We start from the raw sequence: 14,978 nt of genomic DNA on the forward strand, positions 1-14,978 counted from the left end.
CCCCCCCCACACATCAATCCCAACGCCCTTCTTGTTCCCTTCCCCATCCACCTCCCCCATTCTCACTCTCACTATAAAACACCCCCCAATACTCTCTCTCTCTCTGTCTCTCTCCCCCATGGAATCCTCCGCCATGGCGCGATCGCTCCTTTCCGCCTCTCGTCTCGCTCCTCCTCCTCCTCATCATCGCGATCTCGTCTCCCTCTCCCTCTCCGCGAATCGAGCTCGGAATCGGATAGCCATGTCCCACCCAAACCCTAAATCCCCCGCCTCGTCGAAGGCTCCGAGGAGTCTCGTCGCTCGTTGCGCCGTGGAAGCCACCGAGGCCGCGGAATCGGAGGTCCCGATCGAGAAGAGTAAGCACTTCGTTTGAATCGCCTCCGCATTTCTCTTCCAAAATGTAAACATGTATGAACCGTACCTGAGCTATGATTCATTTTAATGTGGCTACCTAATCTCGTAATTTTTAAACTAATTTGGTTTGGTCGAGTGCGTCGATTATTTTAGTGAGATTGATTAGAGTATCTCGCGTAATTTGTGTAACTGTATTTAATTAGAGCAAGCGTTGTGCTCAAATTTTGTAGTGAAAGAGCCGCCAAATGGCTATAATCAAATAAATTAAAAGATTAGGTATTAAAATCAAAAGCTTGCGAGGATGGGTAGTTATATCAAGAAGGATCATAGTAGAGGTAAGTTTTGTACATTTTTAGCGTTTCTAAATGGTGAGAAATGTCTGCGGAACCCCTCAACTTTAGGTCAGTTTGATATAGGCTCGAACAATTATTTCAATTTTCGTTATCTATATCAATTTAGTCATGAATTTGGTCAAATCTATGAGTGATTCTGGTAAATTTAACTGTTTTGAATGCATTTTTGTTAACTCTTGGCTTTCGATAGCTAAAGAACCGTTAATTTTAATGAATCTCTTTTCATTTTGGAGAAATAACAGAAATTAAAAATATTAACATTTGATGGGTGCTGAAACAAAATAGGTTAAAATGTATAGACACCCACTGAACTTTAACCTGTTTTGAAATTGACCTTCTGAACTTTTTTTATTTGATTTACGCCCTCTCTACTTAATAACTGTTTGATTTAACTCCTCCCCCCAGCAATTTTGGAAATTATGTTAGAATCAAATGCCCATAAGAGATGCACGTGACCTCCTTTTTCACTAGAGCAATTTTTAATCACATACATCTCTCGTGGACGTTTGTTTTGATTCTAATGGAATCCTCAAAATTGCTAAAAGGAGTTAAATCAAACGGTTAGTAAGCAGAGAAGGTGTAAATCAAATAAAAAAAAGTTTAGGGGGTAAATTTCAAAATGGGTGAAGTTTAATGGTGTCTATACATTTTAACCAAAAAAACAATAGTTGGAGGATCTAATGTTGAGATAGCCTGAAGAAGAGGGGTCTCCATACATTTTTACGCTTTGTAAATTGAGCCGAGTTCCTCTTTGATGATCTGTTCTTTTGGTTCTATTTTTGTTTCAAAGAGTTCCCGGCATTTCCAACTGTCATGGACATCAATCAAATCCGTGAGATCCTCCCCCATAGGTGAGCTGCATAATTTTGCTGCACTTTGTATGATTGATGTTTAATATTGTCACGTAATGTGTAAATTTACTGCATGATTGAAATTGTAGGGTATAAATATATCATGTTTCTTTGGAATTGCTAGGTTTCCATTTCTTCTAGTGGATAGAGTGATCGAGTGCAACCCTGGAGTTTCAGCTGTAGGAATAAAGAATGTGACAATAAATGATAACTTCTTCCCTGGGCATTTCCCGGAGCGCCCAATAATGCCTGGCGTTCTCATGGTCGAGGTAATAATGTATGCTATATTTTATTTTCTTTCTCAACTATTGAGATTATTTTTCTTTTCGTTGAATAAAAGTGTTTTTAGTTAGGTGATATTTCATGAGTGTTGAGAGCGTTGATTGTGAATTAGGGAAACTGCACCCAAATCTCCATTCAACAACAGTTTACACTATATGCCGTATGTTTTTCCATATCACTCAGTTAAAACATGATTAGCTTGCTATTGTTGTATCATTTATGTTGTCTTTTGGTTTGTTTGCACTTGAAGATCTTCTTTTCGCATGCTCGTATGAATATTAAGTGGCTAGCAGTTTTGTGAATCACCTGAAAATTTTGCCAGTGCCCTACTTGAATAAGAGCAAAATAAAGATCTCATCTGGTTCTTTTGCATTGGAATATGTGGTCTTGAGCTTGGATGCACTTAGTTCTTTCATCTGTTACATGATATCTTCCTTCCTGGATAATACTTATTAAAATTTTATTTGTGTGTATTTGTTTCTGCGTATTAGTACCTTCTGGCTTTGCATAATATCACCCAGGGTATTTAGTAGCTTTATTCGGAAACAGCTCATCTTGTTGAATGCTCTTTTTGCACAGTCCCTCTAAGAGTGCTTAAATAGATTCTTACCTTGCGAAAATGAAAGGCACCGCTATACCTTTGAGAACTTGGATTTGTGTGTATAACTATGCAATCTCTGCAGAAAGTCTTAGTGTTTCCATTGGAACCAGTAAGGGATAGCTAGCAGGCTTTAGGTTTATAGTGCTGTTTCTGTTGGTAATCTTGGAGTGTAGTAAAACTTATAAACATGAATTCGAATTCCTCTTGACTTTTGATTTAAGGCAGAGGAGCAATGAGAAGTTTCATTGTACCCCTTTCACTGCTCATTTTTTGTTATTATTGTTAGCGAACATCAATTATAGCGAACATCAGATATCTTGAAGGACTTCAAAAGCTACTTAGTCAGCTCAAATAGAACATTTGGCCACAACCAAGGTATGTGACAATAAATTAGATAAATATTCTAGGGTTTGGCATAAAATATGTGTTAAATAGGACAAACAAACAATGAGATTTGTGTTTAGATGCAATATGGAGCATCTTTTATTTTGAGAGTGGAATCTAGGTATAGTAACTTTATTGACTAAGAAAAGTAGGTTGCAAAACTCGACGGACAAACTTAGCTGAAGTAGATTGCTCCACCTGTCCAACAAGATAGAAAGTGGGGATTTAAGGAAGACATAGCAGCATGCTAAATGATGTTTTTGCTGTACAACTCAACCTCAAACTCATAATTCTAATTTCTGTATGCCCTTGATGATCCGATATTGACTGTGTTGTATCTGAGTTTGGTCAGAATTATGAAAAGGAGCACACTCTTTATTCATGTTCCCCGTCTCATTTCCTGAGAAGAGGATATATTTTCTTGGTTGAATACCTTACTTATTGATTTGCCTGAAGTTGAAAATTTTCTTATGAACATTGAACAATGGGCGTATATTTACAAATTTGGAAATTTTGCATATCATAATAAAGTCTGGTTGAATCAGTTTTGTCAACCATAACTATGGTTAGTACTTAGTAAATACCATGTCAGAGAAGAATTGTAACGATCCAGCCCAGTAGCAACAATAACTCGTTGGGCACAAACACCGGCCCAAAATGCTTACTAGTGTCTAAGTCTCTTATAAGCCTAATGACAATCCCATTCCGTTCCGATGTGGGACTATTGGGGTGTCTTTAGGGTGTCACAGACTCCCCCCATTAAGGACCTGACGTCCTCGTCAGTCCAATCACACACAGCCCAAGATCATCAGACGATGTGAGACTTGTCTCGCTAGCCTTTGTCATTCCGACCCTGACTTGGCCTGTTAATTATCGACCCTGGCTTAGTTTGTCATTCCGACCCTAGCTCAGCCAAGACTCATCTCACACATCCGGCTGGTGAGCTGGCTCTGATATCAAATATAACGACCCAGCCTACTAGCAACAATAACTCGTTGGGCCCAAACACCGGCCTAAAATGCTTAAGTCCAGTTATTATTACTAGTGTCTAAATCTCTTATAAACCCAATGACAACCCCATTCCCATCCGATGTGGGACTATTGGGGTGTCTTTGTGGTGTCACAAGAACTTTGCAAATATGCATATGTTGGAAGTTTATTGATTCCAGTGGATTCCATATGCAAAAGCATGAAGGGTACATTAATCACTTGGCAGGTAAATGGCTGAAACTTTACATATAAAAATAACCCACGTGGATTTGTCGAAGAGTTTATTGAAGCAAATCTCAACTTCTGTGGGGTATTTTTCGTGCTGTACTCTTTATGTCAGTGTATACTGTTCATGCAGCGTAGGCTGCGAATCCTAAATTGCCCTTTTCTGCTTTTTTTAAATTCTCTCATTTTTGCAATTATGGACGAAAAACATTCTTATGTGGACTATTGTGTTGGAAGTTTATGTCTAGTGCAACTGATGTGTTGCATGATCTAGGGACATTCTGAGTCCATTAAAGAAGATTATGACCCGAAGTTGCCAAAACAAACAAACAAAATGAGGCAAAGTTGCGAAACCTCAAATAGAATTGACTAACTTTTTATGAAAAAACCCTTTGTAGTTTTAGCTGAGAGCGAACATGAGCAACAACCTCTACACTCTGCTTAGTAACTTGTTTGATTTTATGATTCCAACAGGCCATGGCCCAGGTCGGGGGCCTAGTGATGCTGCAGCCCGAAGTGGGCGGATCCCGAGACAACTTCTTCTTCGCAGGCATCGACAAAGTCCGCTTCCGGAAGCCCGTGATTGCCGGCGACATCTTAGTCATGAGGATGACTCTGGTTAAGCTGCAAAAGAGATTCGGAATCGCAAAGATGGAAGGGAAGGCATATGTCGGTGGCGAGCTCGTTTGCGAGGGCGAGTTCCTTATGGCCACCGGAACTGAATAATCCGTGATCGAAACGGAATGATCCAGGTTGGTCTCTTTCTAATTATTACGACTTATATGAGGGAGAGTCTATTTCTCTTTTTGTTCAGGCCCCAATTTTCACGCCATCGCATTTCTCAAAATAATATGGTCATTAAACTGTAAACTTCCATTTAAAATTATAATCGCCATATGTGGAACTTATCAGAATCTTTAGTGTAAGTTTTATTATTTGATGATCTACCTTCTATGTGCTAAGTAAATTGTTTTAAACTTTGTTATATTGTGGCCTTTGTCTATGTAATTCCATAGCCAAGTACCACAGCATTTTGTTTCCAGTATTGAAGTTTAAGAGTGTTTGTTTCACTAAAAGTGGAGAGGGGTGAAGTGGTTTTCAGACATAAACGCCCACTTCTGTTGTCGAGTTCATTGTAACCTCATCTTCGATCGAAACTCAAAACTCTCCAAAATATCGTAATTGACTTTGGCCCACCCTAATGCCGAATTCAATTACAGAGAAAAAGACCAAGGAAAAATAATAAAACATTAACGATAGAGAACTTCAACTTTTACATCATTTACTTTCTGCCAAACAAATTCCACAGTTGTAGAAACAAACAGCAGAAGATTTGTAACTCTAGTTCATCAAAAAGTCTATTTCAACCTAAACTTCATTATTGGTGAAATAAAGAGGCCACACTGAATTACTTGCTAACAAGGGGGAAAAAGAAAGAACAGGGGAAAATAAAGAATTAAAAGAACTAGAAATCAAGCTTCACTTTACATCAAGAATGCTATGCATATCTCTGTTACAAGATTAAATAATCAAATACATCTGTTACACCATATATTTTCTTGACAGTAAATAAATAATTGAATCATGAAATGGAAAATAAAACTAGTCACCCACATTTGCCATCTAAGTATGAGTTAATTCTGGTTGGATTTGGATGAATCTCAATTTAAACAACCCCCTTAGAAAAAAAAATTTTTTTGACTAAAATGATAGTTTTTATACCCAAAGCCAGGAGCCAATAAGGCTAGAGATGAGTAGAACAATCCATGTAGAAATGTTTGATGAAGATCTGCTTGTGCCACTGCAAATGAGCCTGTTGTTATGGTATGTGCACACTGTTTGCTTCCTGAAACAAGAACCATGTTGCTTCTTAGTTTCCAAATAGTGGAGAATAAATGAATATACACATAACTTAACTAATAGTAAATTATTCAGATAGTTTAAGAAATAGTTGTAACTTGAAAAGGAATATAAGTTTTAAGGTTTCTACACTCCTTTGGATTAACTTTAGAAACTATTTTTTTATCTACGTTAAGAAGTAGTAGCAAGATGTTTGACAAATAGAATGTCTGATGATCTTGCTATTTTAAAGTGCTCTACTTTATTAGTTGCTTGAAGCTCCATCTGGACCGAAACAAAGGCTTGCAAATGTAGATTTACAAGCAACTTCTGAGGATAAAAACAAGTCAAAATTAATGCAAGAAGAAAAATGTTATGATTTAAACTAATGAATGAGACATTGTTGCAGTATTCTTCCTACCTTAAACCCAAGTAACAGGCTCCAAAATGGACAACACATACTGAGAAGATCATTGTTTACAGTCCACTAGTGGATATGGTAGGGTTAGGTTCAACACTAATGCAAAACTTGGATTGATAGAAGAGAAAGAAAAGAAAAGAAAAAATAGGATTTTTTTTTTTTTTGATTAAGGACAAAAAAAAAAGAGAGAGAGAAAATAGCTTTCTCCTCTTTTTTCACTTTTGGACAGAAAGAAAATTGACTTTTATAGAAAGTCCTTTGTTTTTTTTTTTTTTTTTTGGTTTCTCTCCATTTCTCTTCCTTTCTCTCAAGTTTCCATTCAAATGATAGAAAATAATTTTTCTCTCCATACTTTATTTTCTCTCCCTTTTTTTTTTCCCCTCCTCCATCCAAATAGAGTGTAAGTGACATAATATTGCTATGCCTTCTCTTTTCTTATATTTCAAGGTTCTTTAGAGAATTTTGATGAGAGGATCAAGGTTAGAGCAAAATACAGTGATTATCAATTGAATTTTAATTATCAAAAGATTAAGAACTAAGCTAAAAATGTACCCAAAGGGTGAGTATTATGTACCTAAAAAAAAAATCATTGAATTTGGCATTGATAAAAAAAAAATAAAAAAAAAATAAAAAAAAAAAAAAAAAACTGATTTGCCCCTTGACCATGTTAATAATACTTGGTACACCAAAATAAACCATTATCATAATCATTATAAATTGCAAAGTATGAGGAGTTTTATTTCGTAAGATTCGCATCAAATTCCCTTTAAAGTAAATTTTGTTCTTCTCAAATGTTGTTCTATCAAAGTTAACTAGTTTTCTTATTAAAGAAACTTAATTAAAACAACTAATAAGCTCCAGATATTGAAATATCAAGTAAATTTGGATAATGGTATTGATAAATTAATATTTACTAGAGACAAATAAAAGTTGGAGAATCTGATCAACTTTGGTCCAGGGATGTAATATAGATTATGTTAACATCACACCCTATCTATTAACCTTCAAGAAAAATGTCTTACGTCTTTTAAAATATTGCTCTTATAAGATATTGATATGTTGGCAAATATATGTGATACTTTTGAACTGCATGCATGAATAAATCAAAATTTTTCACATTATATGTGCGTATATTAACAATATATGATACGAGAGACTTTAATTCTCACGTGTTTGTCAATACATCGGCAATCTGTAATGACGATATTGTAAAGAATCAAGAAAAATGCTTTTAAGTCCTAAAACATCTGTTTCAATTAAGTTCTTGTCATTAAATATATAGCTAATTTCTTTACTAAAAATTGCATAGTGAAAATTGGTGCTAAAGCAGCATTGACTTGGATGAATTAACATGCCAAATATTGATCTATGCTGATTGGATACATGATGTGGAAAATTTTGATTGATTTATACATGCAATTGATAAGTGTCCCATCTATTTGTCAATACATCTGCAATTCATAATGACGGTATTATGTAGGATCAATATGTATTACTTAGGAAAAAAGGAAAATTCTTTGGCTCCTTCATAGTATTATATTTATAATTTATTCATGTGTTGGCAAATTCACATGGTATTCTTAACTTGCACATATTATTTAATTAAAAAATTTTATATGATGAATACTAATACATCAACAATATAAAAGAGCAATATTTTGGAGTACTCTAGGGCCTTGTTTTGTTCAAAGGAATGAAGGGGGAATAAGAAATTTATTTCTCTTATTTTTTCAAACCAGCGTTAGGAACTACAATCCTTCTTTTAATAGGTTATTTCAGAATAATTCGTTAAAGAAGCGAATAGCAATATTTTCACCTATTAGGTAGAACAAACTATTCTCTACTCTATTAGTCTACTAATTAAGTTATAAATAGTTATAAATTATAATTATTTAATGCAATTGTTTTTTTAAGAATTAACTAATTAATTATTTAAGTTATTAAATTATTTAATTTAAATAATAATGTATTTATTATTTATAATTAATTTTTTAATTAAATAATTAACTATTTGATATGCTTATTCAATCATTAACTAATATTTATATTATCTAAATAATTAATATTTTAATTTATCTGATTAATTTATTAACTAAAAATATAAATAAATAAAATAAATAATATTAACATATTGTCTTAATTTTTATAGTTATTTAGTAATTAATGTCGTTAAAGCTGTCCAAAATATCCGATATACCATATCCGATCCGAACCCTACCCGGACCCGATAATAAATTGATAGTATACGAGTAAAAAATTTTATCCATTGAAGTTTCGGATATGAGTCCGGATATTTTATATCCATACCCGACTTAGACCCGATCCGAACCCAAACTTCTAATGGATAGGGTCCGGAAGAGTTTTCAAATCTGGATTCGGAACCGGACTCGGAACTGGGCCCGGTGAAGTACCCAATAGTAAATAAAACAATGTGAAGTTGAGAGATCAATTTCAATAGTACTTGTAAATGAAGGATCTCTGTATATTTTCATCCTAGTAAAAACTCTAGTCTCTTTATTTACTCATTTTTTTTATTTTTATTTTACTCTTTTTGTTTAATTCTATTTGTTTACTGCTTGAATCTTCCTTTTGAACGAATTTTATTAGACTGGCTGCAGCTAATTAGAACGCGGATTTTTTATAATAATAGGTTTATAATTTGTCAATAAACTGTTTAATAAAATTTATAAAAATATATGTATACGGGTACCCATATCCGATCTAGACCTGATCCGTACCCGATCTATATCCGGTTTAAGCAAGTAGTATATGGGTAGTCACTACCCAGACCATTTCAAATAGACCCGATGGGTATATTATTAACTTAAGTATCCAGAACCGGACCCGATCCGAAGTTAAATGGGTAGGGTATAGTTTTTTTTTTGTATCAATTTCTTTTTAGGGTACGAGTACAGTATATCAACTACCCAGATCCGATCCGATCCACGGACACCTTTAAATATTATTCTTCATCATCTCATAAAGTTTTTCTAATTAATTAATTTATTAACTTATTAAATTATTATTTTACTAATATTTAGATGCTTATAATTTAGATAAATTATTTTTGTTTTCAATCATAATTACTCTTATTCCTGCTATTCCAATCTACTCACCCAAACTTAAATTTTCTTCTTCCTCTAAATATCTTGATTTTCGTCCAAATACGAAATTAGTCTAATTCCTGCTTATCCTAAAAGTTATAACCGTTCTAGGAATAAATAAGAATAGCTTGTTCTTGAACCAAATGGTATCTAGCGGTATTAAACATAAAAAAAAAAGGTTAGTTGCACCATTTGTCCCTTACCTTTACTCAGTTTTATTTTGGTCCTCAAAGTTTTTTTCTTCTTGCAATAAGATCTCTAATTTTTTGTTTTCATTTCACTTGAGTTTTGGACATTAATCGGTGTGGTAAATATTAATTGATGCTCGCATAACAGTTTTTATGAAAGTTGATAATATTTTTAAACAATGGAATTGGACAAATACTTAGGACTAGTTTCGTATGGGGCTAAAAGTTGTGGGGTTTTTTTTTTTTTTTTTTTTTTTTTTTTTTTGAGAGATATAGGTAGCACGCTATCCGCTTCGTTTATTTTATTTAGAAATAAACTTAGCTAAAAATATGAATCAAATAGGATTCGAACTTGGGTCTCGGATACCAATCACCAAATCCTTTGCCACTTGCTCTAGGGACGGCCCGTGGGGATAAATATTCTTTTTGTAATTTTCATAGAGTAGATGTTACTCTTGTAAAACTTTTTTTCTTTGATGATGTTTGGTTCTTTCATGCATGAAAGTGAAGAGAGAGAAAATGAGTAGAGATAATGCAATAACTGAGAACAGAACAGAGGGATGAGAGAGAAAGTGAAGAGAGAATTAAGAAGAGAGAAAATGAAGAAAGAGGAGAGAGAAAGAAACGAACAGAAAGAAACTGAAGAGAGATACAAAAAAAGAGAGAAGGATGAGAGAGAAAATGATAAGAGAGAAAGTGAATGTAGATAAAATAAGGAGAGAGGGATGGAAGAAAAGGAAGAGAGAGAAAAAATTAAGAAAGAGAAAGTAGAGAGAGAAATTAAGGAGAGAGAGAGTGAAGATAGAAATTAACGAGGAAGAAAGTGAAGAGGGAGAAATTAAGGAGAGAGAGTGGAGAGAGAGAAATGAATGAGAGAAAAAGTAAAGAGAGAGAAATTGAGGGGAGATAAAATAAAGAAAGAGAAAGTAGGAAGAGAGAAAAAAAAACTAATTATAGAGTGAGAAGCGAAAAATTAAAAGAGAGAAGGCGGAGAATAATAGGTAAGAAGGATAAAAAATCTATCACTTTTTTATATATTTTCTCTTTATCTAATATCACCCCATTTTAATCTAGCCCTCCTCAAATTACTTTTTTTTATCTCATTTTACCTCATTTTACCTTATTTTAATCTAGTCCATCTTAAATTAACAAATTTGTATTATTGAAGATTAAAAAAGAGTTGAAACTTTTATTTTCCTTAAAAGTTAAACACAATTACCAAAAAATAAAAATTTTTAGGAGTAATATTTGACCATCTTTAACCTTGTAACAAACGAACCTTTAGACCTAATTGCCACAAAAAAGTTTGAGGTCCAAAATAAGAAATGGAAAAAAGGTTGGCAATCAACTGAGTTAAAAAAAAAGGGGGCTAAATTACTCTTTGGGTCCTCGAATAATGAAAGTTGTGGCACCTTGGCCTGAAGTTTTGATTTGTTATAATTTTTTACTCGAATTTTATAAATTAGTTTTAAAAAAATTGGTAGCCTAATTTAGCTGGCTAATTATTGATATGACATTGATGTGTTGGTAATATAATAGTATCATAATTAATGAAATTGTAATAATTAAGATGCTATATGATTACTACATCAACGACATATCAATATGCAATCAACTAATTAAATTAGTAGGCTAATGAGAATTGATCACAACAAATACAAAAGTGCAAGTAAGAAATTGTAATAAATTAAAAATTAAAAATCAGAATATCATGGGCTTTGGAGAACCAAAAGTGAAATTTAGCAGCCAAAAGATTAAAAAAAAACCAAAAAAGAAAAGAAATAAAAAAAAAGTAAAAAAAAGAAAAGATGAAAAAATACCCGGAACTTAACAAATTAATGAACTATTTTGAATCGTCTATCCAATTCGTTTAAAATTTTAATTTTACTAGGCAATCTTTCAATTCGTTTCATTTGAATCCATCAACAGTACTTTGACTTTAAAATTTAATCCGATTACTTATTTTCTTGAATTTATAGTCGTGAGAATTACATGACGTATACTAACAAAAAATTGCAAAGATGAAACGGCTTATTCAAATATTGAAGTCAAAGTGCTTGTTGACCGACTCCAAATCAAACAAATTTAAAAGTTGAATAATAAAATTATAGATATAACTTTGATCTTAAATTGAAGGATCTGATCATCCATTTTGGGGGCGCCGTTTAATTTTGACTGTTCATTTTATGCCCATTTGATGGATTTTATTATGATTTCGAAAAATTACGAAATTTATTTTTTAGAAGTTTTAGATACTTTAAATCATATTTAACGGAGTGGATCGTCGATTCAAAAGCTCTATCATCGAAAACAATTTATAAGTATGAAGGGCTCTATACTCATAAGAGTATAATAGCCATATATATATAAAGAGAGAGAGAGAGTTGGGCTAGAATCCTATTGATAGCAAAAGATCTTTTTTGCTATCAAGTTTTTAGTCTTTAGATCAATTCTTTCCATTATTTTTAACTATTGGATTAAATATTATAACTCAGTGGAGACCACTTAATCCTAAGAGGACCACTCAACTCTAAAAGACTAATATCATTCTAACCATACAATTTCTCATCCAAGGATACAAACTTGATAGCAAAAAGGACATTTTGCAATCAATAGTATTTCAGCCTAGCTCTCTCTCTCTCTCTCTCTCTCTATATATATATATATATATATATATATATATACACACACGAGTGCTGCTACTATATTCTTAATTATGAGTATAGACCCTTTTGTACTTACAAATTTTTGACCATTAGATCTACTCCTTTCACTATTATTCTAACGGCGGACCACTATCATTCACTCAATTCTAGCGGATCACAATTATTTTAACTAGGGACCGCTATCATTCTAATTGTACATCTCTTTATTCAACGGCCGATAATTTATGGCTTCGTTTGGTTCGGGTATAAGCAAGAACTAGCTATTACAGGAATAGATACAAGTATGGGGATAAAAAAAATAGCATTTGGATGAAAATTGAGTCGTTCCCGGACATAAAAAAAATATCGTTTGAATAGATAATATAGAATAAGAAAAATAGTGGATAGTTATATATAGAAAATGAAGGTGTTGGTATGGATAGTTATACCAACTTATTTCAGATATTCGAGAATTATTATTCTCGGATAAAAAATTTGCATTTGGGGATAAAGAGAGGGATAAGGGGTTATCACTCCCCTTGGAGTTATCACTCCTCTTATCCCCAATACAAATGCTACCTATATAAGTATAAAAGGATCTATATTCATAATGATACAGTAATCTTATATATATAGAGAGAGAGAGGGAGAGGGAGAGGGAGAGAGAGAGAGAGAGAGTTCAAGTAGATTATGTGTGTTTTCCGGTCCCTCACCTGTTGCCGCAGAAGGTGATGATGTAGTCGGCGGCGGCGCAGGTGAAGATGCTGGAGGGGTCGTCGTAGGCGTAGCTGTAGGCCGTGGGGCAGGCGTCCTTGAACTTCTTGGAGTAGAACGTGGGCTGGCAGGTCGCGGCGTTCCCGAAGACGCCGCGGCAGCAGTACTGGTCGGTGTCGAACACGTCGCACGCGCTGCGGCACGCCACCGTCCGCCCGCCCTCCCTCACGGCGAGCTCGGCCGGGCAGTCCGTCCTCAGGTCCCTGTCGCAGCCGGCGGCCGAGCAGTTCTTGCCGCCCTGCTGCGCGTTGACGGGCGTCACCGTCACGGGCAGGTTGAAGCCGTCGACGAGGCTGACGTCGTAGAAATCGAGCGCCGCCAGCGTGAACTCCGCCAGCGTGGCCGGCGGCTTGCCCGACGCCCCGCACTTGAGCGACGACCCGCAGGCGCCCGTCTGGCAGGAGCCGTTCCCGGCGCTGTCGAAGTCGCAGCCCGTCCGCGCCCAGATCCGCCCTGACCACCCCACGGGCGCCGTGAACACGATCGACTGCCCCGCCTTCAGCGCGAACCCCCCGCCCCCGAAGTTCTCGCCCGGCGTCACCGCCGGCCAGATCGTCGTCTTGCAGTAGTTTATCATCGTGAAGATCCTCGCCCCCTCCGACCGTTTTGCACCTGCGCCGCGCCCACCATTTTTATTAACCTTTCTATTATTATTATTTTTTGGATTAAATACTTCTAAGTCAAACTACATATCCATTCCAACTTATAACTAATACTTTACAAAAATATCATTTCAATTAAGTTTTTATTAATTTTTATTATTTTTTTAATTTCCTAGAAAAAAAAAATAATTTCAAACGAAAAGATCATCTCCTGCCAAATTACTCTGTCTTATTCTAAATTATTCTGCATTAAGAAGAGAATTTTTCTGTAAAAAATTTAACTTCTTTACTATTAGAGAAGTTGTAATATACATTCAAGGAAAGAAGAAAAATAATAATGTATATCTACTTAAATATTCTTTTTTTAAAAAAAATATGATCTTAAATTATTTAATTTATAATTAAAAAAAGAAAAAAATATTCAAGAAAGAGTGTTGGAAATAGATTCAAGAAAGAGTGTTGAAAATAGAGGGCAGTAAAAATTTACAAATTGGATAGCTAATGTATCCAGTCGAATCAGTTGAATTAGAATAAGCCAATATAGATACATCACATGACAACAAGGAGAAAAGATGAAGTACCTGGTGAGATGCATAAGAGGAAAGCTATCAATAAGATTACTCTTGGAGCTCTATCCATGTTCCCTTTTTCTCTCTATCTATCTCTATCTCTATCTCTATCTCTATCTCTACCCTTCCCTGCCTCTGCGCAGTTTAAGAAGTGAACAGAGTGGAGATATAAACATCCAAAGGATCACATTTTTAATTAGAAACAACAAAAAGAGGTAAGGGGATGTAGGTATAGGGAGAGAATACGTGATGCATGAGAGTTGGGAAAGAGATGCTACCTTGCTTGAGGAGAATGTGAGAAGAGAGAGAGAGTGTGTGTATGCATGTGGATGAGATTCCTTTCTTTTCTCTTTCATTTTCTCTCTCTGTCTCTCTCTCTCTCTCTCTTCTTTTTTCTTTTTTCTTTTTTTAATTTTTTCTGAGTCTCATTCTGATTCAGGGATGTTCTTTTCAGTCTCTGCTCCAGTTTCCAAACTTCATGTTTCATGAGCTTGTTTTATGCTTTATTTGGGTTATTCAAAGTTGAATGGATTCTGTGTGAAATTTATGGATAGCCTATATTGAAATTTAATTAGTCTCTGTATCTCTTCTTTTTTTTTTTTTGGCTAAATTATAGAACATTTTTTTTATAAATTTTCTTATAAATATTCGCTTTTTTATTTTTTCCTTTCTAACTTTAAAAAATCTATATTTCACTCCCTTAACATTTCAAATTGTTATTTCTCAAAAAAACATTTCAAATTGTTGTATGTAGCCCCCCTCCGTCCCTCCGTCAAGATTCTATTATTATTCCGTC

At 34.6% G+C, this 14,978-nt stretch overlaps 2 protein-coding genes across 2 annotated transcripts; one reads left to right on the plus strand and one right to left on the minus strand.

Annotated features, from left to right (window-relative positions):
- LOC109710953 (3-hydroxyacyl-[acyl-carrier-protein] dehydratase FabZ-like) lies at positions 1 to 5,048 on the plus strand. Its single transcript, XM_020233778.1, has 4 exons — positions 1 to 356; positions 1,498 to 1,558; positions 1,683 to 1,827; positions 4,515 to 5,048. The coding sequence occupies exons 1-4, from the start codon at positions 119 to 121 to the stop codon at positions 4,764 to 4,766; spliced, it is 696 nt and encodes a 231-aa protein (XP_020089367.1). The 5' UTR covers positions 1 to 118; the 3' UTR covers positions 4,767 to 5,048.
- LOC109710952 (thaumatin-like protein) lies at positions 5,503 to 14,503 on the minus strand. Its single transcript, XM_020233776.1, has 3 exons — positions 14,195 to 14,503; positions 12,951 to 13,623; positions 5,503 to 5,886 (listed from the first exon to the last, which is right to left on the minus strand). The coding sequence occupies exons 1-3, from the start codon at positions 14,250 to 14,252 to the stop codon at positions 5,757 to 5,759; spliced, it is 861 nt and encodes a 286-aa protein (XP_020089365.1). The 5' UTR covers positions 14,253 to 14,503; the 3' UTR covers positions 5,503 to 5,756.

This window comes from Ananas comosus, linkage group 5 (genome assembly GCF_001540865.1).
Source record: "Ananas comosus cultivar F153 linkage group 5, ASM154086v1, whole genome shotgun sequence".
Lineage (NCBI taxonomy): Eukaryota > Viridiplantae > Streptophyta > Magnoliopsida > Poales > Bromeliaceae > Ananas > Ananas comosus.